This window comes from Diceros bicornis, chromosome 19 (genome assembly GCF_020826845.1).
Source record: "Diceros bicornis minor isolate mBicDic1 chromosome 19, mDicBic1.mat.cur, whole genome shotgun sequence".
In the NCBI taxonomy this organism is placed as follows: Eukaryota; Metazoa; Chordata; class Mammalia; order Perissodactyla; family Rhinocerotidae; genus Diceros; species Diceros bicornis.
Genome location: NC_080758.1, coordinates 21,695,967 through 21,723,348, shown reverse-complemented (window position 1 = coordinate 21,723,348; position 27,382 = coordinate 21,695,967). Strand labels below are relative to the sequence as shown.

General features: G+C 38.7%; 1 protein-coding gene across 5 annotated transcripts in view; it reads left to right on the top strand.

Moving 5' to 3' along the window:
- Positions 1-225: 225 nt before the first annotated feature.
- RALGAPB (Ral GTPase activating protein non-catalytic subunit beta) overlaps positions 226-27,382 on the top strand; it is a 90,400-nt gene continuing 63,243 nt past the window's right edge. For 2 of the 5 annotated variants that reach the window (XM_058562710.1, XM_058562707.1), the window contains exons 1-6: positions 227-496; positions 13,257-13,472; positions 17,048-17,250; positions 21,746-21,909; positions 23,535-23,721; positions 26,161-26,292. In XM_058562710.1, the coding sequence (XP_058418693.1) occupies positions 13,287-13,472; positions 17,048-17,250; positions 21,746-21,909; positions 23,535-23,721; positions 26,161-26,292 (872 nt within the window). In that variant the 5' untranslated portion in view covers positions 227-496; positions 13,257-13,286. Of the gene's footprint in view, positions 497-2,870; positions 3,071-4,233; positions 4,338-13,256; positions 13,473-17,047; positions 17,251-21,745; positions 21,910-23,534; positions 23,722-26,160; positions 26,293-27,382 lie in introns of all 5 variants that reach the window. The other 3 variants (XM_058562708.1, XM_058562709.1, XM_058562711.1) reach the window with 3 other exon arrangements.

Genomic DNA, 27,382 nt, shown 5'->3' with positions numbered 1-27,382 from the left:
GCCTCCTCGGCTATATCGCGATGAGGTAGATACACCCATCCCTTCACTCCTCCCCCTCCACTTGATCCGGAAAGGAAGGAGGGAATCTACCCCGCGCGGCGATCTGGGATATCTGCGCACGCGCAGCTTCCGGCTCCGTGCCTCGGGAATTATTTGCCGCCGCCGCTTCGGACCCACAGAAATCTCTGATCCGGCGCGCCGCGCACGCGCAGTGATCCACTCGGCTTGGGGAGTTATTTGACGCTGCCGCCCCTGGCAGTCGGAAGTTGCCTGAGCAGAGCGCAGCCGGCCGGCCCGATCGGCCTTCGTCGTCCCCAGGCGTCCTCGGAGAGTCGTTGACGGGTGGACGGACCCACCGCCTGAGGACAGCTGGCCGGGGCAGCGAAAGCGCCGGCCTTATGGCGCCGGTGGCGTGAGGCGGAAGGCCGAGTGCGGCCGACGGCGGCGGCAGCGGCGGCGCCCGCCCCAGCGATGCGGGCCCCGCCCGTCGCCTCAGGTAAGCGGGCGGCCCTCCCCGTCGCGGCGGGACCCTCCCCGCCCCTCCCCTCCGGGCGGTCCCGGGACGGCTAAGCCTTGCTTCTCGGCCCCGGGTGCTCCAAGGGCCCGGCCTTCGGAAGCATATCTGCATTTTTGGGGGGACCCACGGGGTCCGGGGAGCTTGGCCTTGGTGTCGGCAGCTTCTATAGGGTCTGTTCAGGCCCGGTCTAGCCCTTGGGAGCTGCCCCGGCCGGGCGAAGCTCTCTCCTGGCACCTGGGGGAGGAGGCGGGTCTGTAGCGGAGCTCGACAACTCCGGCGAGGAATTTGGTCCAGCAGGAAGGTTGGTCGAGTTGCTGCCGCCCTGTGGGGACGATGCTGCCCATTGCACACTGACACTCGGGCGAGCAAGAGTTAATAATGGGACTACACAGCCAGCCCTTGTTAAGCGCTTACTCTACGCCGGGCATTGTGCCAGGCCGTTACGGTCACCACGTCTAACTTCACAATAACCCTGCAAGGTGGGATTATCATCCCCATTTTACTGACGAGGCAGCTGAGGCCCTGAGCGGTTAGAGGTCTTACTTGCTTAAGGTCACGAGGCTGGTAACTTGAACCCAGACAGTCTAACTCCAGATTCAAGTGCTTAACAATTAGGTCAGTGGCTCTCCAACTTTGCTGCACGTTAAAATCAACTGGGGCAGCTTTTAAAGATTCCCTGTGCCGGGTAGCACACCCAGACCAATTAAATCAGGATGTTTGGTGGGGGGGTAGGGGGGGTCGGGGTGGGGTGGAAGCCAGACATTAGTATTTTTTAAAGATCCCCACGTGATTTCAGTGTGCAGCAAAGTTTGGGACTGCTACAGTAGGTAATTCTGCATCTCAAAAGATGTTTCAGTGTTTCTCCAGCTTAAGTGTATGAGAAGCATCAGAGTTTGTTAAAAATAAAATTTCCACCCCCAGGGATCTTTTCCTTAGGCCCACTGAGTACTACCCCTTGTGAAAGCCTGTTGGTTGTGGGAAGTAACTTTCTCTGCAGTATTTCTGAGTCAGCTGGACCTTTTAAAGTGTATACATCTCATGCAAAACTGTTTGCAATTTTCCTGAATATACAGTACGCATGGGTGTAGTGTCTCTTAACCTCTGGGTCTTCTTTGCATATGCTGTTCCTCTGCCTAGACTATTTTCCATGCTTTCTCTCCGCTCCCCCCAAACGCACACACTTCTGTCTGCCTTACACCCATCCACATATCCTTTTCTTCCCGTCTCTGGCTGCATGAATCCCAGCATTCCCAACATTCAAGATGCGTCTGTCTGTGGCCCTCGACCACCTTGGGTCTTTCCTGTTTGCTCTTTAACATCATAATGGAATTTACCAGTTATTTTTCTGTGTCGCATTTCTATCTCTTCTACTAGATTATGAGCAACTTGAACCATGTTTTCTTCATCTCTGTACTCCTTTCAGTGCTTTGACATATAAAGCTTTTACGGAATAGAATATTTGAGTCCTTTTTATGTCATAAACTTCAACCTGCGAACAGATTTTTCTCTATTTCCATTTTTGCAGAAGATGTTTGGTAGTTCTTAGCCTATAGAGTTTTGTTCTTTTTGCTTGGAAATCTCTAGTTAGGTTCATTAATTTATCCATCCAGTAGTTGAACAAACACATTGAGTTCTTACCACTGGCAAGGCACTATGTAGGACTAACTATGTGCAGTCAACATTGGTTGATTTTTAATGTCTGATTTTATCACAATCAGACACAGTTCTGTAGTGGAAACCTTTTTATTGCCCTTAGGACTTTGCATATGTTCCCCACCTCATTATCCAACAAAATGTTTAGTTGTCATCCACTACATGTTATTGCTCTGTTGGTACTTGGTAAATACTAATAGAATTGCTATTGGTATTCATCCTATTCACCAAGAGAGATGACAGAAGAAGCACTTAATGAAGATTAAAACCTTGATGTCAGAGGAATTGACAAACTTAGTATATATTTATTGCAGAATGCCTGAACTGCTATTGCCCAACCTATTTACAAGTTTTAAAAGCAGGCAGGGCAATAATTCAGATTATATTTGTGCTTGGCTGGTCTTAAAATTGTGTAAGGTTTATAAAAGTGAGTATGTGTGTGGAGGTCCTTATGAAGGTTTTTGAACAATAATAATTTTTTTAAAGCAATTAAATGTGGTGAAGTATGAGGCTTGAATAAAAACATACACATTTCATGTAATGACATTCTTTACACCATGAGGATTGTTATAGAAAGATTTTCTTGGTTCAGTTTTGTACTGTTTTCTCAATTTTTAGGCTGAGGCTAATATAGAAACTGATGGAACAATTCATGTTAAATTCAGATATTCAGGAAACTTGCCCATGTTTCTCTGATCAGATATGGATAGAGTATCCAGTTCTGGCCTTAGCACGTGGAACAAACTCAATCTTGAAGCCTGAGGTTTAAGTCTAGTTGATCTCCAAAGTAAAGGTGAAAAATTCCACATACTCAGTTGAAGACCAGAAGCGACTAATCATGATAGCCTGAGAGCTAGAGATGGATTCTGTTTAATTTGAGATATCCGTCGGTGGTAGCAGGTATGTTCCCTGACATGTGTAAAGGCCTTTTAGATAGAATGATTTCCTTTGGTGCAAGATGATTAAAGTTTTAGAATTAAGGTACATGGAGTTTAATTCTAAGTTTATATAGATGAAGAAAGTAGATAACTTGCCCAAGAATACATGGTTGGCTTCTAGCACATCTAGGACTAGAAAGCAGGCCTCCTTCCTCTGGTTGCAATGTTCCGTTCCACTCGTGAGAGGATGTCGTGTTTGTTGTTGTTGTTGTTGTTTTGTGTGTGTGTGTGTGTGTGTGTGTTGGAGATGAGGGAGGTGGACAGAGTAGTCTGCTATGTTTGAGTTACTCAGTTAGGTGTATAGTGAGTGCTTGGTGTATGTCATGTACTTTGCGATACAAACTGGGGACACCAAGGTAAATAAGACACAGCCCCTGTCCTCAAGGAGTCTGTAGTCTAGTCAGGGTTGTAATAAAAGTAATCGTATCTAAGGCAGCTCTGCCAAATAGAATTTTCCACAATGGTGGAACTGTCTATATTTGTGCTGTCCAGTATACCCACTAGCCACATGTGACTATTGAGTACTTGAAATGTGACTAGTGTAACTAAGGAAGTAGTTATGTGTGGATGTGGCTACTGTATTGGACAGAGTGGGTTGAGGCATAAAAGATGAGAACTGTTGTGGTGCTGCAGGGGTGCAGACAGGGTATTCATATTTTTTTGGATAGACTACTAAAAACTACGTATTTCTACTTTTGGGGAGGAATGCAGGCAGAACCTGTCTGTCTTTCTTGTAATTCAGGTGTTTGGTAGGATCCCTAACAGTTAGAATCTGGTGCATAGGTGAATACATTCCTTTTTGGCCAAACTTGATTGATATTTGCCTTGTAGGGTCAATAGGACTACAATAGAAATATGAACTATAGTCCTTTTTGCCTTTATTAGTCATAAAGTTATATCGATGACCTTGGGTGCACTTGTGTGCCTTAAAATCCAGCACGGTTCATTTATTTACTCAGTGTTTTGGCACTCTGTACTCTATTTTTCCTAAGAGAAACAAGGCATGCCTGACAATGTGTACCTTGCATTTGTACATCTCAAAGTATGTTGACCTATGTTGCTTTATTTGATCGTTCTCCCAAGTCGCTTTAGCTAGGTACTGTAGATATTTTCCCTGTTTTACAGATGAGGAAACTATGACAAAGAAATGCCAAGTGATTTGTCCAAGGTCATGTGGTGAGGTATGGAGTCAGAACAAAAGGGAAGAGCATTGGACTTCGAGGCAAGAGGTAGAGTTTCTTGTCCCAGCTCTATTGTTACTTGATGTGACCCTGAGCAAGTCATCGTCTTACTTTGTTTCCTCACCTGGTCGCTGGTGACTTAGTGTCTTACTTAACTTTCCAGGCTTGTTATTGGAATAAAATGAAGTAGCATGTGAAAGCTCTTTGAAAATGATTGATTATACAAAGGTACACTGTTATCAAGCAAGATCTCCAGTGGTTTTTCTGTTGTATGATGCTGTCTTCATACCTCATCATGTCAGTTATCATGTTGAATACTATTGTACTGTGGTGTCATGGATTTCTCTTGTCTTCCTCACCATGAAACCTTGTCTTGGACAGCCATTGTGTCCTGTTTGTATCTTCGTACCTACATCCTTGGATAACACCTGACATGTAGCTGGTGTTTAATAAATGTTTTTTTAATGAAATAACTGATGTTTGGATTTACTTTATGAAGTTTTAAAATCTGTTCTCTGTAGTTAGACTTGAAGCTCCTTGGGAACGGGAATGATGTTTATTTGCTATTACATGTGCTTGATGTATAGAAGGCATGTAATAAATATTGGTTGAATCAATTGATGTAATTAATGTCAGGCTATGGTCTTAGTGTGTCCACCACTGTATTGATCGTTTTGGTAATTTGTCAATTAGACCAAACCTTCATGTTACTCTGCGGTAGTACCTGCAAGCCATGAGCGGTTACCCAGCACACAATCATCTGATAATAGAAACCTCCAGAGAGATTACCTAGAAAATGGGTACATGTAGAGTTGGGAAGGAAATTAAGTAATCTGTAGGGGAGTAGTTTCATCTTCTTCCCCCTCCTCCTATTTACTTCTGGAGCATTGAAGGTGGAGACTTCTCTGCTAGCAGCTCTGGTTGACAGAGCCTATCTGGGGAGGAGACTCATGGGATACTTAACATAGCAGTCAGAACCCTTAATCATCTGACTATAGCTGTGTCTTCATATCTCACTGCAGTGCCCAACCCTCCCTGCCTCGCCCCCATCCTTGCCACCTCCTCCTCCTCAATTATTAGCCACACTGGAGTTTGCTTTTCTACTGTCCCTTCAGCCTGTCTTGGACACTTCCATCAAACTTCTTTAATAGGAATTCAGTTCGTGTTGTATGATTCCTTTGATAAAGTTGAACTTTCATTCTCTGCCACCAGTTTTTAACTAAATTAATTACAAATCTCCAATCCTAGTATTCATAGTCCTTCGAAATTGGTCACTTCTTATCTTTGAAACCTTACCACCTTCTACATATAAAGCTTTCTTTTCTGCTACTCTGGGTTTTGAGTTTCTGGTGCTGTTTTTTGCTACTCGAAGCAAGCACCCTTCCTCTTATATATTTTTCTTTTCTTTTCCACCTGCCCCTGCTTACTCTCAATCCACTCAATTTCCTTATCTCTGTTAAAATTGTAACCTTCCTTGAATACCCAAGTCATATGCCCCATGTGCTAAAGTCTTCCCTGATCTTGTCCTGTTGTTTTCCAGCTCAGCCCTTGTTTCAATCAAAAGTAATCTTTTGTCCTCTGAACTTCCACAATAGCTTGCCTATAGCTTTTTTTTTAAATGGCATTTGGCTCTTTAACTTTCTAACTTGTATTTCTGTCTCCGTGATCTTAATACTGCATTGTACATAGTAGATGGTTAATAACTATTTATTGAATAAATCAACTTGGTGGTTCCTGCCAGTGTCTCAGTGTTCATATGTATACTGAAGATGCTGATATATACTTATTAGTTCTATGACATGAAGATCTGTTAATAAAAACTTATTACATCAAATTGTACAGTTCTACCACTCAGTTAAAACTACTTGCAATTCTCTGTGATCTTTCTAATCTTTAGTCACGTATATATGTTTATCTAGTTGTAATCATGATATATATTTTTTCTCCCTCCATATAATAGCTATTGTTTATTGATTGCTTGCTTCCATTAGGACATGTTCCAAACATCTTACATATATTGATTCTCTAATCACCACAGCTACGCTGAAGTAGGCTATTTTCCCCATTGTACAGATGAGGATGCTCGGACACAGAGGTAGAGTAACTTTTGCAAGGTTTGCAAGCTGCAAGTAACCAGCTTGCAGGTGATGGAGCTGGGATTTGAATCTAAGAAGTCTAGTTTCAGAGCCCTGACTCTTAACCAGTCTTCTATATGTTTTCATGCTTCTAATCTCTATGTTGAATGGCTACATTATAGTATATAGAGTTAATATGCCCTAATTATGAAGTTATCCCATTATTGATGGACAGTTAATATGCCTACTTCCCCATCTTATGTACAGTACTACAGTGAATGTCTTGTGCATTTTTCCATTGAGTTGTTTTATAAGGATAAATTTAAGTGGTATTACTGGGTCAGGGCACCTGATGTTACTGTGTCTCCTGCTATGTATTGGCAAAATATTCATGCTATCCTTGGATGAATGGTGAGAAAAATGGCATCAGCACAAGTGTGCCAATTTATTGATGGGATAAAGCTACAGACAACTCCACGGCAAGTGGACTAGCGATCAAGGCTCAACAAGGTTCTGCCATGGTGCTGTCCCGAGGGGTTGATGCAGATATGAACATCCTTGCCCAGGAGGACCTAGGCTGTGCAGCAGTTCTGGTTCCTGAAAGTATTGATGTTCTGTGAGATCTCTGGACTTGTTGCTTTGGACAGGCTGAGCTGCAACAGCAAGAGGAGGTTTTTATTTGTGTGTTTAAGAGTAGGCTGGCCAATGACGAAACTGGGCTCAACAGAAGTCACCCTACCACATCTGTCACACTACACTCTACCCTCATCTTTTTTTTCCCCTAACAGCAACAAAAATGAAACAAAATGAAGTTATAGGATCTCCATAGTTGGGTTATAAGGGCAGCCCCTGGAGCACAGGTGGGTTGGGGTGACTTCCAGAGCAGCAATAGCTATAGCATATGCCTCCCTCCCTCCCCCGCAAGAATTGTGCTAATTCAGGTACCAAAACTAGCATATGCTGTTATCTTTGATCAGAGGCATCAGTTGACCCACAGATGAGTTCTTTTTAGCCCACACTTGGGCTTTTTAAAACTTGAATTAGTTGCCAGCATTTAAAGAGCGCAGTCATGCATTGCTTAAAGACATGGGTATGTTCTGAGAAATGCATCGTTAGGCAATTTTGTTGTGTGAACATTGTAGAGTGTACTAACACAAACCTAGACAGTATAGCCTACTACACACCTAGGCTATATGGTACTAATCTTATGGGACCACCGTCGTATATGCGGTCTATAAAACATCGTTATGCGGTACGTGACTAGGATGCTTCACAGAAATGTCCAGATTTTCTGTGTCTCCTGAAACATTGGATTAGCTGGTAACACTGGGTCTACATTCCTTCAAGATAATAGTTGGCTAGGGCTGAGTAGTGGCTGTGCCGTTTAAAGAGAGCCTGTATTCTCTAGTTTGCCGCAGCACCCGCTCTACCCACTTCACTACGTACTGCATGTTTGTTTCCTAGACTGGTGGTTTTCAACCTTCTCAGACCTAATATTTGATAATGACCACTTTATTATCTTGAAATTAACAGATAATATATAACCTATCAACGCATAGAATTTTAAAAAAATCTCTGAAACTCTTTAAGGATAAGAAATGAAAAACATAAATTACTATCCTTCCAATAAAATTAGTATTTCAATAAAATTGCTCAGGTACATCTATACTAGAGGACATAATGCAGTAGTCAGATGCTTGAGTCTACTTATAAGTTGAGAAGTAAGACAATAATGTGGCACTTTTTCTTTATATTTGACATTTTGAAGTAAAGGATAAATAAGTATATATGTAGTTCTTGTGATAGTGTTCCTGACAGCAGTGTGTAGTATTGGCAACTCAGATACCACAAGTGGCATCGCCTTTGCTGATGTGGTTTTTCTGAAACTGAACAATTCTTGGTATGGTAAGAGTCTATACATAAAAATGTTCAATCTTTCCTCAATTTACCTGATTAATTGCATTACTGAAAATTCAGTGTATATTAAAATAGCACAAAATATTTTGTATTTATGTGTAAAATGGACTTAGATTTTTAGGCTTAGACAATTAATAACAGGATGATTTTCTGGCAGACATTTGAAAGTCCTGTGAAATGTAGCCTAATTGTTCATTGTGAGGACTGTCTCCTGCATTGCAGGATGTCTGGATTTCCTGACTCTGCCCATAAATACCAATAACACACCGCAATCATTGTGTTAACTAAAAGTGCACTTAGTATTTCCAAAATGCCCCCTAGGGGGCAGTTCTTTTCTATTGAAAACCGTTGCCCTAAACTCTTGAGTGTGTTCTGTTGGCCTTACCTCCTAATCAGAATTGAGTTTTTATCGCTTCTTTTGTTAGTTTAATAGGTACAAAATGATACCTTAGTTGCTTTACTTTGTGTTTCTTTGATTTCTTCATGTTTGTTTCCAAAGTTTATTTTCTCTTCATTGTTTTATTTAATTTGCCTGTAATTATAATGCACATCTTTGTCTTAATGTTTTTGTTTTATATGTATTTTGGTAAAATTTAGCATGTTTTTTCTGTTACATATATTTTAATATTTTAATTCAACTTTTTCATTGTATCCTTTCTATAGTATACTACTTTACCTGTTTCTTGAAAGCATTTATTTCATTTTCTTACATTTAATCATTTAAACATTAATACATTTAAAGAATTAAAATTTCTTACATTTAAAAACTTTGTAGTTTTTAAGAAGAATTTAAGAGCTATTAAATCTGTTTTGATTGGTCTTTCACAGTGTTTTTTAAAGAACGATACTCTTGTCTTTACGCCATAATTGGGAGGGGTGGTAGCTGTTTCTTAAAAATGCAGATTCCCAGACCCCAATCCAGACTTACAGAATTGAGGTTTCTAGGGATGGGGCCTTGGAGTTTGTATTTTAAATCGAAGCCACCTTGATGATTCTTATGAGTACAGTGGTGTTGGAGAGCTTTCTTGTTCTTTTTTTTCTTAAAACATTTTTTTCTCCAACAATGTGTTGTTTGGAAAGGACACTAAATATTAATTAAATAGTCCTTAAATATTTGGAAACCATCCAACTATTTTTTGTTTTTACTGCTAATTAGTTTAAAACAAATGGACATTTTTCAGTTTTTATTTTACACAGCATGCAAAATTTTGTACATACTTGAGTGGAATAAAGGGAACACCTTTTAACATGTTCCTTTCTCCCATTGGTAAACCTTGACATCCTGAAACATTTATCCAGTATCCACTGTGTGCCAGGAGCTGAAGATTCAGGAACTGAAGATTCAGGAAGTGAGGTTTCCACTCAAAAAAGGTTGACAGACTTGTGGTGAAGATATCTTTACACAGCTAACGGATAAGCTAATGTGCAGCTTGATATGAACAGCCTGTAATAGGCACTCAGCAGGCAGGAGGGGTGATTTGAGGAGTCAAGAAAAGTTTTACCAAAGAGAGGACATTTGTGCTGTGCCTTGAAGGATGAGTCCTTCATGAGGTGGATCAAGATGGGGAATGGCGGTTCAGTCAGTGGGAGTAGCATGAGCAGTAATACAGGGTTTGAAAAAACTTGTTGGGTTTGAGCGATCACAGTTGTTCTTTGGGGCCATAGCTTGTGGGAGGGGGGTATGTGTGTGGGAAAGTGGCAGTAGAAGAAGGCTGGGAAGGTGGAATAAACAATTTCAATTAGAATTCTAGCAAAGTTTTATTTTTTCTTTAATTGGATAAAATCATCTTAAATTTTATATAGAAGAATAAATGCCTGAGAATAGCCAGTAAAGGTTTGAAAAAGAGTAGTAGGGGTGGAGGGGGCTTCTTTTCCGGTTATTAAAACATTCTATAAAGCCACTGAGTTTAAATCACTATGGCATTAGCATAAGAATAGACAAATAGTTAAACAGAACAGATTTGTAAATAGATTCCTATATAAATGAGAATTTAATATATGACAAAATTGGTAGTTCAGTGGAAAAGGATGTATTTTTAACAGATAATGCTGGCACAAATGACTATACATCTGGAAGAAAATACAGTTGGACCTTTCCTACACCACTTATAGAAGTAGGTCTGATAGATTTTCAGATTTTTGGGCCTTGACCCATAATAAATGTATTTTACACTGTGACCCAGAACATATGCATATATAAAAAGTGAAACAGGTGTCACAGAACATTGCTTACCTTTACTGTGTCGGATGCCTTTATTGTATATCCTATTGTTTAATATCCTATTCCACATGATTAAACAAAAATATTACCCGTTACATTTGTTTCATGACCCACAATTTGGAGAACGCTGATAAAGGAGATGGGAGGGAGAAATCATCTAAGCCAGATTCAAAACCAGAAGCTATAAAATAAAGGCAAATATTTGGCTAGAACAATGAAATTTCACTTACTACCTATCAAACTGGCAAAGAAAGGAAGGAAAGAAGGAAGCTAATTCATGGCAGGAGGCTGTGGGTGAGAGGGAGGAAGGGCTCTTGTCCATTCCTAATGTCAGTGAGAGTTGTTACAGCTTTTTTGGGAAGAAATCTGTCAAGACCTATTAACATTAAAAATATATATACCCTTTGATCCAACAGTTTCACTCTTTGAAACTTGTTCCATAGAAATTAAAATGCCACTGCTCAAGGATATATGAACAACCGTGTTTATTGCATCATTATTTCCTGGTGACAAAAAAGTGGAAAATGAAGTAAATGCACATCATTAGGAAACTGGTTGAATAAATTATGCCATGCCCATGTCATGGAATATTACACAGCCATTAAAAAGAGTATTATTAATTGGAAGGCTACTCACGAGATACTCTTGATTGGGAAAAATACAATATATAGAAAAGTATACAAACCTAGCTATGCATGTATATAAATTATTTTAATATGATTGAGTTAGGGTGGAGCAAAATACAAGAGGAAATGTGAGGTTGTTAAGATGGATTACCTATCCAGGGGAGTGAACTATTTGGACAGAAACTGAAGCCAAAAAATGAAAAGGGTAAAAAACTACACTAAAACAAAACAAAAACACATGTAGTATAATATTCTCGTGTATTTATGTAGGAGACTGTTTATATATAGTGTGTATATATATTATACTGTATTGTATACTATATAAATATGTATGACATATATGTATGTATGTGTCTGTTAATAAAAAAAGGTGAGAAAAAATGTGTAGTGTGGGAATAAGTTGTCATCAGATGAGGATGGATTCCTATCAGAGCTTTTCCTTTTCCCCTTACATTTTTGATAGTGCTTATTTATGGGGGGCACCAGGGTATCCTTGGGGGGATTCTTCATAAATCCTAGGGAAACTCGGGCAATTTTAATAGTCAGTTGCATCTACCATCCCTTCAAATTGTAGGTGCCTTGTTCGATGCAGGTCCATCCTTCCTGCCTTTCCATTTTTAGGGCCTCTTGGTGTAGAGGAGGAGGACATCAAACCTCATAGGGTCGCTGAAAGGTGCCTGGGCCCAGAGTGCTTCAGACTTCAAAGAAGCTGGGAAGATTGAATAGGATATGAGGAGGGTACACAGGAGCAGGGAGGGAAGGTGGTAGGTTCCTCTGTATGGAAAGGAGAAAGAAAGGTAGTTTGGGACCAGTCTGTGAATGACTTTGACTTTCATGCTAAGGAAGTTGATCTTTATTCTGTAGGCCTGTGATTCTCAAACGTCATATCTTGAAAAACACTGATACTTGTTGAGCTGGAATGAGGTTTTCCAAGATAAAATTACGCGATGCTAGTCTCTTCCCAGTTTGAAGAAAAAGTTGCTTAAGGGATAGAACTTTTTAAAGATTAAGTGTACCTGTGTATTTTGCTTAAACTCTGCTGGCTAGGCAAACAGATTTCAGAGCAAGTAGAAAATGGAAGTTAACAGAATTGAATTGGAAAGGGCTAACTATCCTTGATTTTCTTCATGAGTATGGCATTTATGATTATAATATTTCCATTGCATTCATACAGATATGTTTTCTGTGGCTAAAATTTCTCATTTGCATGGTAGACATAGATATCATTTCATGGAGCATATACAGCATAGGGAGGAGCAGTACATGTCATGGAGAATGTGTATAGGATAGGGAGAGGCAGTACTTGCCGTGGTTAAGAGCATGGTCCCTGGAGCCCAACAGATGTAGGTTCAAAACCCAGCTCCACGATGTTACACCTCTGAAGCCTTAGGTAAGAAGCAAACCTCTCTATGCCTCAGTTTTTCCATCTGTGAAATAGGGATAACGTTACTTAATATTCATAGAGTTGTTTTGATGAATGCATGAGTAGCATGTAGTAAATGCTCGGTAAGTGGCAGCTCTTAATATGCTTTCTGAAGGACACTGTGACTTCCAGGTGTTCCATTACCAGAAGTTTGTGTGCCACTGCTGCAGGGAATGAAATATTCTCAAAGAATTTTATGTCTGCTTTGAGGACGGTGGTGGGAAATTACAGGGGTACATTTCTAGCGTGTAATAGGTATTCGGAAACTGTTGATTGAAAAATCTGAGTCTTAGAGTAACCTCTTCCTTTGTTTCCCTTTCCTACTTAGGGCACTCCATTCTTCTGTCTTTTTCTATCCTGGAACATAAAATGAGGAAGATTCCCTCATGCCATGAGTGCACCGCATCTGATCATTTTATCCCCCTGCATAGTAGCTGTCTGCCTCAGCTCCATTCCAGGGCTTCCGAAGGCTGTTTTGAGGGGGTGCTCGGACAGATGTTTCCCAGGGTCTGCTTTCCCAGATCTCACCATGAGGCTATTTTAGGACATTCTCAAAACATTAAGATGTATTTTTTTCTCAGTCTTCCTGAGGCAATATATTTACAGCTTCTTTGTCTTGCCGTGTAGGGCAAATCTGTGTTTTACTTACTTTTAGTAATTTTCGATGGTATAATTTGACATATAATTTCTGTTTTGTCTTTTCAGGTGCCGTTTGGATAGTCCTTTAGTGGCACGATGTACTCTGAGTGGAGGTCGCTGCATTTGGTGATTCAGAATGATCAGGGTCACACCAGTGTGCTGCACAGCTATCCAGAGAGTGTTGGGCGAGAGGTAGCAAACGCAGTGGTCCATCCTCTTGGGCAGGCCTTAGGCACCCCTTCAGTGGCTGGTAGTGAGAGTTTGTTAAAAACCGACAAAGAAGTAAGTGGTTCTTCATTTCATTCTACTGGGTGAAAATATAAGTTTGTTACTAAATATAAATTTATTTAATGTTGTCTTTTTTTTTTTTCGGTGGAGAAGGTTGGCCCTGAGCTAACACCTGTTGCCAATTTTCCTCTTTTTGCTTGAGGAGGAGTGGCTGTGAGCTAACATCTGTGCCCATCTTCCTCTATTTTGTATGTGGGATGCTGCCACAGCATGGCTTGATGAGTAGTGTAGGTCCACGTCTGGGATCTGAATCCACAAACCTGGGCTTCCAAAATGGAGCATGCCGAGCTTAACTACTGCACCACCGGGCTGGCCCCTTAACGTTGTCTTTTTAATGATTTCTGCCCAGTGTAGTGTGACTTCTCAATTTTCATCTTATTTGAGTTGCGATTTGGGGCTCAGAATTTGTGGGAGTTATAAGGAATAGGTTGTACCATTATGCTGCTGGGACTCCATACTAGCCAGACCTAATTCTCCACTTGAGCTATGTACCTGAGGCAGACTTGAATGTCAGGCCCTTTCTCTTAAGCTCTAGGCTCAGTCTTTAGATTTCTATTCAGAGGTGTGTTTGGAAGGTGTTCATTCTTACCTCCAGATGGCCTCTGACTGGAGGCCTACCTTGTGTCAAATTTTCAGGCTACACATAAGCACTGAGCTTGAGGCTCCACCCCTGCCTACCCTTACCTGACTTCCAGGTTTAAAAGTGCTGCAGAACAGCTAAGCCTGTATAGCTACGAGCCCAAGTGGTTGGAAATGGGGTTGTGTTTGCTATCTCTAAAGATAGGGGGCTCTTGGAGTGGCTTGGCCTGGAGCTGGTCCTCTGTTCTTGGGTTCAAGGGACTGGGCTGAAGTTAAGTTGCCAGTGGGAAGTCATGAAGGGGCCTTGAGAATGGAGTGATATAGGAGCTTGCTAGTATGAAGGCTGGCTAAGATTAGGATTAGAACTTTGTCTCTGTGCTTGAGGATGTTCATACAACCTTCAGGCTTTGGGTTTACCTATTTCTCAGACACTTCCCCTCCCTTTTTTTCTGTTACTTTTTGATTTCTCATGAAGGAGAGACTAGACTTAATCTAGATGGAAGAATACTCTAAATGTAAGACTAAAGGTTATAGCTCTAGAGGCAGTTTATTTCCCCTCCGTAGGCCATGGGTTGCTGAAGGGCAAAGCCCTTCGTTCTGAGGAGTGTTTTTCTCTCTTCAGAGTACCCTAGCAGAAACTTACCCCTGAGGACCAGCGCTTGCCATGGTGCTCTCTCCTCTTGGCATATCTGTAATCCCTTGCTGCCTTCTCCTGGGAAGAGATGGCACGTGAGTGAATAGAGGTGCTCTGGTGCAGCCCTTGTTTATTCTCCTTTCCCACCCTCAAAAGGATATGAGAGAATAGTCCTTGAATCCAGTGCCCTCTAGAATTATACAATTAAATCATGTGTGAAGATATCACCAAAGGTATCTTCTCCTTTGTCTTTCATCTGATAATTAGGGACTTGCAACCTCTTTTGAAATTTTTTCTCTTGTGTGGCTAAATCCCACCTGCCCCCACAAATTTGTCACAGCTTCACTGTGTTTCTTTAACGTTTGTTGTTGTTATGTATTAGTTATATTGCTATTATGTAATTTCTACCCTTAGTCTTTGTAGTTGTTTTTGAGCTTAACAATTTCAATCTGTGTATTTATCTTGTTAGATTCAACTTTAGTTTTAAGCTATTGATGTTTTTTTTGAGTTCTGAATTTCTAACAAGTTAGCTGTCCTTTTTAGCTTTGTGATACCTACAAATGGTCAGCAATTAATCTGTTTTTCTTTTTCCCCCTAAATTAAGGTCTTGGCAGGGCCTTTGGCATGCCGCTGGGCATTTTCTTCCAAAATGATCTTGGTACATTAATCCACTGTTAGTCTCTCATGTGGTGATTCGACCAGTCATAAATCCAGCCCTTCTCCCTTCCTCTGGACCATATGTCTCCATCTTGTCCGCAAGGATATCTTGCATTTGACCAAATTTCTGTTAAAGCCCAGATCCCCCTTTGCCAGAGAAGGCTGTTAATGGCATGGTGAGAATAGCTTCAGATTTCTAGTTGAAAGACCAGCGTTCAAATTTTCAGTTCCACCATTTCCAAACCAGTGACTTGGTCCAAATTGCTTAATTTGCTAAGCTTCAGTTTTCTTATCTATAAAGTGAGTACAGTTCACCCTCTCATACAGGGTTATGATTTTTTTTTCTTTTCTTTCTTTTTTTTTTTTTGTGAGGAAGATCAGCCCTGAGCTAACATTCATGCCAATCCTCCTCTTTTTGCTGAGGAAGACTGGCCCTGAGCTAACATCTATTGCCAATCCTCCTCCTTTTTTTTTTTCCCCTTTTTCTTCCCAAAGCCCCAGTAGATAGTTGTATGTCATAGTTGCACATCCCTCTAGTTGCTGTATGTGGGACGCCGCCTCAGCATGGCCGGACAAGCAGTGCGTTGGTGCGCGCCTGGGATCCGAACCCTGGACCGCCAGCAGCGGAGCATGCGCACTCAACGGCTAAGCCACGGGGCCGGCCTCCACACAGGGTTATTTTGATGGTTAAATGATATTTATGAAAGTGCTTCGTAAACTGCCAGGATTATACAGTTGTCAGCTGCCTTCATAGTAGCCCTGTTAATAAAGGAATGAAGCTTGTCTGGCATGACTTGTTCTTTTTGAGCAGGCTGGTTTCCAGTAATCACACTTCCCCTTATAAGTGCTCACTGATTATCTTCTTAGTAATTTGTCCGAGAGTTTCATCTGGAATTCACTTAAACTTTCCGGTCTGCAGTATCGAGAATATAGTTTCATCCTCTGTTGCAAATTGGGCTGTTTCCCCTTTCTTATCACACCTTGTTCATTCTTCATGACTGCAGGCAGTGGTTCAGCAGTCTCTTAGGCAAGTTCTTTCTTAGCCCCTAGGATGTGGTTGAGATGCGTCGAGAGGCTGAAACTCTTTTAGTGCAGCTAAGTGCCTTGTTAAGATCTTACCCCAGCTTCAGTCCCTTCTCACCTGTTTTTGTTCTTCCTCTTACATTTTAAATATTATTTTCTTTGGCAGAAAAAATAGTCACAAAATAAGAGTTGACCAGTTCATCTTCCTTCTTGTTGTTTGTTAACATTGCATAATCTGGAAAAAAAATGTGATCCCATTTATGTATATGATTTCCTAAATGGCACAAGTACCTGTATACAAATTAAGTGGAGAAAAATGTCTAAAATTTTCTATTTCTGTGCTTCCAGTCTCTATGGAAAATCAAGATGACCTGTACTTATTTTTTATTTCACAGAGCAAACGATAATAAAGTCTCAAGGGTAAAAGCCAACATAGACTTGATATTTAGAAATAAGTAATTTATTTTCTTCTTAAGTCTTTCTAGGAAATACTGTCTGAGTGTGTCTTACACTTGGAAAGTGCTTTCTCTAGAATAAATCTGATATGTATGTTGAGATGAATATGGTGTCAATTGAGAGGTTTTTGGCAATAAAAGAGGTTAATATTTTAAATCAGTCTACTGAGATATAGATAGGGATGTGTGATAATTTTATATGTGTATTTTCTTTTGTTTAGGTAAAATGGACCATGGAAGTAATTTGCTATGGACTGACCCTTCCATTGGATGGAGAAACTGTAAAATATTGTGTTGATGTATATACAGACTGGATTATGGCTTTAGTGTTGCCGAAAGATTCTATTCCATTGCCAGTTATTAAAGAGCCTAATCTATATGTTCAAAGTATACTAAAACACCTGCAAAATCTTTTTGTACCAAGGTAAGCTATACCAGTTCATCTGGCCTGTTATCAAGATCATAATAAAATATTCATAAATGTTACTTTTTTATTTCATAGGAGCTGATTTTGTTATTAGCCCTTTGAACAGTAACTTTCATTACTCATTCAATTAAAGAGTATGTTAATATGAATGATAGGAGAGGTGGTCTTATATAATGTTTACTAGAAATTTTTAACAAGTATGTGTTCATTTTAAAGGCTTTTGGCTTTGCTTCTAAGATCTGATAGCGATTGGATGTTAAGATACTGTGACCCCTTTCCCTTCCACTCAAAAAAACATACGTTTGCCTGTCATAATTTTTGGCTTCACTTAAGCTCAAGGCAACTAAGTCTTCTGCCTTAAAACGAATCCTTCCTATGAGAGAATGAAGACATTGAAGTAAGCAGACTGAAATTATTATGGGCATATTTGTAGTAGGCCAAAAGATTACTCCTGACAGTTTGTTACTGATTTTTTTTCCTATCTTCTGAGGCAAAGACCTTAAATATCATAATGTAAGACATGTGCCTTACTTGTGCTTAAATTTTTTTTCCGATTCTGAAAGAATTATATGTTCTTAAAAGGATTTGGGAAATATAGAAAATAATGGAGAAGAAAGCATTAGTCTCTTACCGATTTTTAGGAATTTCCTGTAAGAAAAATCTGTTTTCAGCTAGTTTTTGAGAAAGGGGCAAGGGGGCTTCCCTCTTTTTGGAAAAGTTCTGATTAGAGCTTTTGGTCTATTAGATGCTGAGGGACTTTGAATCATCCAAAAACAAGCTCTGTAAATTTTAGCTTTTTAAGTTTAGAAGGAAGATTACTTTGGAAAACCTGAATTTAAAAAGAAAAATCTCCATTAAGAACTCTGGTCTGTAGGAACAAGTGTAAAGTCCTTACCTTGTGTGAAGTGCCTGCTGTAACCTGGCCCCTAACCAGATTAGCTGCCACTAATTCTGCATGAGCCCGCTCTTTGGTCAGACTCATAAATTAAACATTCCCCTACGACTCCTTAAAGATCTTCCCCATCATTGCCTACCCTTTTGTCTTCCTCCTCCTCTCTCTCCCCTAGCTGTCCACATCTTACTCTTGTTGATTCATCTTAAATTCTGCCTTGTGAAGAGAAGCCTTATGTGACCGTTCAGGCCCACAATGAGCACGCCTTCTCTGAACCTATAGGCTACTCCTGTGTCACTCTTATATCTCTCCATTGTTTTATTGCTGATCTTTTAAAATGTGTATGTCTCATTTCCTCTTCTAACCAATTTGAGCACAGGAACGGGTTGTATATAGTTTGGGCTTCCAGTACCTGGCGCAATACTGGTATCACCTTAGGTGTGAATTAAATGCTGATTGCTCATATTTATTGATTTCAAATGGAAATAATAACAGGAAATAGTTGGAAGTAATTAGCATATTACTAAGCAGGCTAAGCAGGTTCTTCTAAAATGGTATACAGTAGTCCTCCCTTATCCGTGGTTTTGCTTTCCATGGTTTCAGTTACCCATGGTCAACCGAGGTCTGAAAATATTAAATGGAAAATTCCAGAAATAAACAATTCATAAGTTTTAAATTGCGTGCCATCCTAAGTAGCATGATGAAATCTTGCGCCATTCCGCTCTGTCCTGCCTAGGACTGAATCATCTCTTTGTCCAGCGTATCCACACTCTATACACTACCTGCCTGTTAGTCACTTAGCCGTCTTGGTTATCAGATCGACTGTTGTGGTATTGAAGTGGTTGTGTTCAAGTAACCCTTATTTTACTTAATGACCCCAAAGTGCAGGAGTAGTGATACCGGTAACTCAAATATGCCAAAGAGAAGCTGTAAAGTGCTTCCGTTAAGTGAAAAGGTGAACGTTCTCAACTTAATAATGAAAGAAAAAAAATTGTATGCTGAGGTTGCTAAGATGTATGGTAACTTTTACTACAGTACATTGTTATAATTGTTCTCTTTATTATTAGTTATTGTTATTAATCTCTTACTGTGCCTAATATTATCATAGGTATGTATATATAGGAAAAAACATAGTACATATAGTACTATCCATGATTTCAGGCATCCACTGGGGTCTTGGAACATATCCCTCAAATAAGGGGGACTACTGTAATGATTTTAATGCTTTCTTGTCATCCCATTTAGGAGACTAATTTATTGGGCTTTTTCTTTGTGCATGGGGCAGCCTTGTGAGTAGTATTGTCACTATGTCTCAGCTCTTTGTACTCCTACTACCTCTCAGTGCTTAGTTAATTTATATTGATGAAAAAAATCAATGGCATTTGAGTTAATTAGGCTTTTGTTTTTGCTTTTGTCTTTGAGAAACATGACTACCTTATAAATTGTTCATTTTACTCTTTGGTAATTAGCTTCTTTTCTCAAAAGTGTGTGTGCGTACTTCTGAGAGTGTACTGAACTGAGTATTAGAGTTCTCCTGGCCCATAATGTCTTAGCGAGCTGAATATTTTCAGTGCTAATATTGGGAGTTATGATCTCATCTCCCGTTATTGGAAGTTTCGGTTTTTATTTGATTCAGATAATTTACAAAATAGTCATCAAGTTTACTTAATTAGTTGTTTTTATAAAAAGTGACACTCAAAATGGAGGAAACTGCCTTACCACTTTGCTAGAAATTAAGGCAGAGTGTCTATCAGTTTGATTTCTTTTTTATTTTCATAATTGAGTGAAAAGTGAACCATCTTTTAAAATTGATTAGAGTTTTCATTGCTCAGATATACTGTACTTTAAAAAAAACGTGATATTCTTCTAAAGCAGTGGTTGGCAAAGTTTTTTTGTAAAGAGCCAGATAGTAAATATTTTAGGCTTTGTGGGCCATAGGGTGTCTGTCATAACTACTCAGCTCTGCTGGTGTAGAGAAAGCAGCCATAGACAATATATAAATGAATGAGCATAGCTGTGTTCCAATAAAACTTTATTTACAAAAACAGATGGCAGGCCAGATTTGACTCATGGGCCATAGTTTACCAGCCCCTGTTCTAGAACAGTTTTTCTGAAGATCACACGTTGCTTTTGAAAATATTAGGAGGAAAGAAAAATCTCTGGTGTTTAAACCTTTCTGTTTATTTTTTAGTAAAGATTATGTTGTTTTTCTTAGCTTTAGAAACTTGGACACTGTTCCTGAATTTAGGCCTTTTGAGTGAGGGAGTAGATGTTTCCTTTCCTGCCACTGGGCAGGTACCTGGAAATGGTGGGTAGGCCTAGGTTACCGTTTGGGAGGCGTGCAGTGTTGTTGCTAGCTTGGAAGAATGTCAGCCCCAGGACCACTATTGGTATTTTTATTTCTTAATCTGGGCTTTCTCTCATATGGCTAGATGAGGTTTGGGGCTATTATATAATTTCTTATTGTTCTTCAAGTAGCCAGAGCAACAGACAGAAGCTGGAGCCTCACAACTTCTCATGTACTGGATTTACCTCCAGCTGAATGTGGGACACCTCCCTGCTCTTGGGGGCTCTTGGCTTTTCCTAGATGAATGTCTCATCATTTTGGTTTAGGTCTTACTTCTTTAGGGAAAACTTAGTGGTGTCATTTGTTTGCAACTCCAGGGTAAGTGTCTGGTTTTCTGGATCATGGCCCAGAATCTGAGAATCTCTATCCTAATGTTAGGGTGGGAGTTCTAAGGGCACTCACTTCATTTTCTGGATTTTCTGAGGAGGCTCTGATATTCCCTACTCTGATTTAGACATGTTTTTACCAGTTCTTTGTGACATAAGTCATACTATATAGAAATTTGTCCACAAGATTTATTTCAACAATATTAGTTACTTGTCTTGGGTTTTACATAGGAGGTGTGGAGGCCAACTCACCATTTGCTAATGCAGTGGGTTTTCTATTCTCAAAATTCTCAGGTGGTCCACTTTGGAAAGTGGGAATAAGGGCTGGGGCTTGGACTTCTGTCTTCCTCTTCAAGTGCTCATTTTTGAGGCAGTTGCCCCCATACCTATCAGTTTGGGGACCTGTTAGGATATTCCATTGGGTCCATAGGCTCTTCTCTAGCAGACATTAGCTTCAAAGGGCCTGTGAGCACTATGAAATCACGTGTAGAATTCTTGTGAATGTGTGTAAAAAAATTTAAAAAGAATACAAAGGCCATTCTGCTTCAGCGTGAGCAGCAGAAGTGGTTGTGTGTATTATTCATTCACTCAGCAGAAACCTATTAAGTGCCTATTATGTGCCAGGCACATTTTAGACTTGGAAAATCCAGAGGTGAAGCTTACATTCTAGTATCCCCCTCACCCCCCGCACACACCCCAGGAACTTTTCAAGCTCTCATAGGAGTGGTAGGTTGAGATCCCAGAGTGCTGAACTTTATGATGGGGAAGAAGTGGCTTTTAACTGAAGAGAGTGTACCTAGTCCTGTCTGGTTGATGCTGTTAGAGAGTGTCATTGGACCATTGCTTGCTGTATCCATAAGTTGCCGGTCCTTAAGCTGTGCTTTCTCTCCTCAAGGCTTGTCAGTGATATCTGTCTGTCTTCTTCAGACAGGAACAGGGCTCCAGTCAGATTCGACTATGCTTACAGGTCCTGAGAGCCATTCAGAAACTGGCCCGTGAGTCATCCATTATGGCCCGAGAAACCTGGGAAGTCTTACTGTTGTTTCTTCTGCAGATTAATGACATACTTCTAGCCCCGCCAACTGTTCAAGGTTTGTTTATTTTTTTTTCTAATTTATTTCTGAGCTTCAAATATAGTTCACTTTTAAACTCAATGAGTAGTAGACTCAGTGGGAATTTAAATTTTGGCACAACAGTTGACAAATCAAGGGTAACAATTCTTAGATTGGAAACCCTGAAAGGCGTAATATCAAGTTATTTTACCTTCAGTGACGCACTCAGTGAGTTAATACGTTTGGTAATGACAGGAGCAGTAGAGTAGCTTGTTTAGGATATGAGGATAGAGCCTATATAAGAAACAACTAATTAATTAAATTAGAGCCTATAGATAGTGTACCTGATTACAAAGTAGTTATCAAAGTAGACTCTGAAAACTTGATAGCTACAGAAGATATTTTGTTCAGCAAATGAAACCTACAAAGTCTTAAAGTGTTCTGTTTGGAATTATGACAGTATGCCCTTCATTACCTAACCGTTAAAAAGCCTCTAATTTTATAGGACTTTAGAGTGTATTTTAGAAGCCCTGCTTTGTATGTTACAGCACACTGTACACAGACTGTAAGTTAATAGTCTAGTTCCAAGTTCCCATGTTGCTTATTCATCTGTGTAGTCTCTTTACTAACACACATGTGAGTCTGCTTGTGCTCTCACACAAATGCAGTATCCAGGAAAATATCTAAAAGGAATCATGGAATTTTAGTGTTAAAAAGGACCCCATAATAGGAATACCTATCTGGTATTGACGATAGCTGGCCAGTCATTAATTCATTGGCACTCTGCTACACACTCCCTATGCCAGGAATCTTAGCAACACAAAGCAGGCAGTTCATCCCCTTCTGGGGCTCATTATTGTTGAAACTTTATTTTTGCTCATTTGAAATATGCATCCTTATACCTTTTCGTACTGGTCCGAAGTTTGCCTTGTGGAGCTATGCAGAGTACAGACCACTGCTTTTCTTCCTAGTTCCAGGGCTCAGAACAGAGCAACAGCTCTGTTTTCATGGTTGAGGCTCTGTCCTGCCCAGCACCAGTCCTTTTGCTCTCTTCTTTGTCTCCCTCTCCCTTTAAGGGTGGCTTTCAAACACCTGAAGCATTTTGTAACCAAGTTTGGAGGTAGAAAGACTTGGCTGTTTGTTCTGATCCCTTCACTTACTGGCTGTGTGAACTTGGGCAAGTTACTTAAATTTCCTGAACCTAAGTTTTCTCATCTTCAAAATAGGTTTAATTGATAATTGGTAATAGGTGTTATAAATATGTATCCTGCAGAGTTACTGTGAGGATTATGTGAAGTCATGTGTGTTAATACGTGGCACAGAAACTGACTCATAGCAGTCACTCATCATAGACACCCATCTTTTCCCTTCTTCCCTCTGTGCTCCTGTCCTACTTGCTGGAAGATTATCTTTGATAAGAACCGAACAGAGTAACTTGAAAACTTTCCACCTGATCATTGGTTGATCCATAGTTTCCTTCATAGGGGCGCCTACGAATAGTTTCTCATTCTTACTGTTAAATGGTTATTTGAAACTTATTCAAACTATTCAAAACTTAACATTGCATTTATTTTAATTTTTTGACCAATTCTCCAAATCAGTGAATTAAAAATTTTTCTTTAAAAATAAGTATACCAAAGATGTGCTTTCTTTTTATTGGTAAGGTGGCATTGCTGAGAATCTAGCAGAGAAGTTGATTGGTGTTCTCTTTGAGGTTTGGTTACTAGCTTGTACTCGGTGCTTCCCAACACCTCCATATTGGAAAACAGCCAAGGAGATGGTGGCTAACTGGAGGCACCACCCAGCAGTGGTGGAGCAGTGGAGCAAGGTCATCTGTGCGCTTACTTCAAGGTAGGTTACCATCATTGACTTGCTTTCCTTCATCCATCTGGCCTTAGGCAGCTTTCCCCTAGTTCTGTGTTTTTCTGGGATTCATGGAATACATTGTAAAAAGCCTGTATCCTGCGTGTGTTATTACTGTACTTTAGATGCAGAATCAAGCCACTTTTAAAAAATAGATATAGCAGTTTGGCTAGTGCCTGTCTAATATAGGACCTTTCAGATTAAGCAAGTATCTTGGAGAAGCAGATAAATTCTGTGCCCTAACTCTTCCCCCACCAAAATCCCACTCTTATTCTGATTGTTAAAATATTCATCATTTTAGAAAAACAAACCATAGAAAGGTATACAGAAAAAGTTAAGTTCACCAAAAATCCTATTATATATGTTTATACATAATTTTACAGAAACAGGACCATACTATAACATGCTATGTTATAAGCAAGTAGGCAGTTTTTTATGTTAATAATTTTACCATTTATGTATAATTCCATCACTATTCTATGAGTAAACTCTTAGGCTTCATTTTTTTCAGACTTGTTTTTCATTTCAACCCTACATATTTTAATACCTAAACTCTAAAAGATGATTATTCTTCTTAAACATAATCACAATACCGTTATCACACCTAAAAAAAGTTTAACAATTCTTTAATATCAGTTAGCCATTCAATGTTCAAATTTCCCTGAATGTCTCAATTTTTTTCTTTTTACAGTTCATTCCATTGAATCAGAAAACAGAGGTTCAGACATTGCATGTCAGACATGACATGTTTCTTACGCTTATTTTAAACTATAGCTTCCTGTTCTTTCGTTTTTATTTCCTTGCTGTTTTTTTGTTGTTGAAGAAACTGGGTTGTCTTACAGAGTATTTTACATTCTGGACTTTTCTGCTTATGTCCTAGTTCTGTTAACATTTTCCTCTGTCCCCTGTATTTCCTGTCAACTGGTAGTTAGATCTAGAGACTTGAGCTAATTCAGGTTTGATTGGGGGAAGGTGTAGAGGGGGGAGACAGATAATTTGTAGGTGGTATTGTATATTGGAAGGTACATTGGTGTTTTTCTAAATTAATAAAATGTTTATATCTTTATCATCATTTAAACTAAAAGGTGAAGGTTTGGAATATTTTGTTGATTCTGGTATATCTTGGTGAATGTCAGTATTATGAACCTATTTTTAAATAGTACTTCTTCTTATCTTGATTATAAAAGAATACATGCTTATGATAGAAAATTTGGAAGATGTAGGGGGAAATATCTATCACTTACAGATAATCAGTGTTAACATTTTAATGTATTTTTTTCCATTTAGTTCTCTTTTTTAAAAAATCAATTTGAGATTATTCTAGATAGTATTATCTGCTTTTTCCATTTGATGTCTGATTCTTGTCACATTAATTATATATGCCTTTTTTCATTCTTAAATAGATCTTGAGATCATATTTTTAATGGCTTTTTAGGTTTTCATTATATAAATGGAATTAAAATTCATTTAATAATTTCCCTGTTTTGATATTTATGTTGTTCTTAATGTTTTACTTCAAAAATATTGTTGGTATGAATACTTTATACATAGTCTTTGTGTGTTTCTGGTTATTTCATTAAGATATAATCCCTAGATGTAGAATAATTGAGTCAAGGGTCTTTGAACAGTTTTAATACATTTGGAATATTACTGTTAAGTAATTGAATTGTGGAATTGAATTATTTTTAAGGTACACCATAAATTCTAAACCTCATGTAAAGTTATATAGCAGATATTATTATGAATAAATTATAGCTTAATTGTGTTGAAGGAGTTTGCAGTGGGAGGAATTTTTTAAAATAAATTATTCATATTATAATTTTTATATGACTAAATTTATAATTATATAAATATCTGTTTTATTTAAATAATTTATTATGTTATTTGTAATTGTTTATAAATAAATTTTTTTATAAATTATATAACAAAATATAAAAATTTATAATTTTATATGTTGTAATTTTATATGATTTGTAATTTATATATTATAAAATTGTTATATTATAAATAGTATATGTTGCATATTACATATATTATAAAGCTATATATAATATTAAAATTTATGTAAATATATTTAATTTATAAATTAAAATTTGGAAATTTAAATATGTAAATTTATAAAATTATTTATAGTACATAATTCTATAACATAAAATATAAATATATAAATATGTGGCTAAATTATGAATATTAATTATTTAAATATATAAATTATTTAAGTCTTAAAAAATTTTTTTTAAATCTTTTACAAAACTGGAAATCCCTTTCTAGTTTGTCTGTTTTATAAACAAGTGTTTTTATTTGTCTTATTCACTTCAATGAGATATAATACACATTTCATCTATTTTCTCTTATATTTTAATGCTGAAGTGTATCTTTCATTCTGGTAGGAAATGAACTTCGGGGTGTGCATTTTTTATTTTCTAGATTGCTACGCTTTACATATGGTCCATCATTTCCTCCATTTAAAGTTCCTGATGAAGATGCCAGTCTGATCCCTGCTGAAATGGATAATGAGTGTGTTGCACAGACATGGTTTCGCTTTTTACATATGTTAAGGTACTGTTATGTTAGTGTTTCATGTGCTCTTTATCCAGTAAGTGTCTTAGGGCAGGAACCATGCTGTAACTCTTGCTGGAGTTCAGAGTGTGGCTGCTAAGCACCGTTGTCAGATGGAACCAGATTGGACCACGTGCACATCTCCGTCAAGTGCCTCCTGCTCTCCCTGTCCTAGCAGGGTCAGGCTATCATCAGTTGCTCTTGGTCTGCACTTTCTAGGAGTTTGTCCCCTGGGGTAGATGAAGCATTTGTTCTCTTGCCTGTTGTGGCAGCAGGAATGATGATATTTCTCCCAGGACTTTGTCACATTCTGTGGGGACTGAAGACTGCCTTGCTCCTCTCTGTGACCAGCACTGACTAGTCACTCTGGCTCTGAGGACCTCTAGTAGCCTTGTTTAAAATTTCACTGAGGGATACACCCTGAAATTTCAGAGAGGGATAAATTGCTGCTTCCTGCTATCTCTTTCTTTATAGTAATTCTATTCAGTTCTGTTTCATCACTTCCTACCATTCTCACTACTAGCCCCATCTTTGTGCTCTGTGGAACTTTTGTTCTGTTGTGTACTATTGTGATTCTTAAGCCATTTCCTTGCATATCTTCTCTTTTGGGTTTGATTAGCCTCATTTTTCTGTTTGTGTGTTAGTGATTCTAAATTACTCTGTATGACCTTCTATAAATTAGGGATGTTAACCATTTTCTATCTTTTTTTTTCAGATTGTAGTTTGTGTTCTTCATCTTTCAGGTTTTTTTTTAATCTGTCTTTTTCTGTGATCAGTTCTATTTCCTTTACAATTAGAAAGTCTTTCTGTGTTCTTGGTCAGATAGGTATGCACCTCTTATGTCTTCTGACTTTGTTTCCTTTGTGACATTAAGTTCCTTTTAATATATACCAGGTTTTGTCTTTGGGTTGAGTATTCTTCCATTAATCTTTTCATTTATTCTTATATGAGATTCATACTTTTAATTATTTGAACTTTATAATAGTTATTGATATTTGGTAGGCCTAATGTCTTTTTCCCTTTTTCCATTTCTTAGAATTTTTTTTTATCTCTTCTTACCTGTTTAACATTTCAGATGAATTTTAGAATC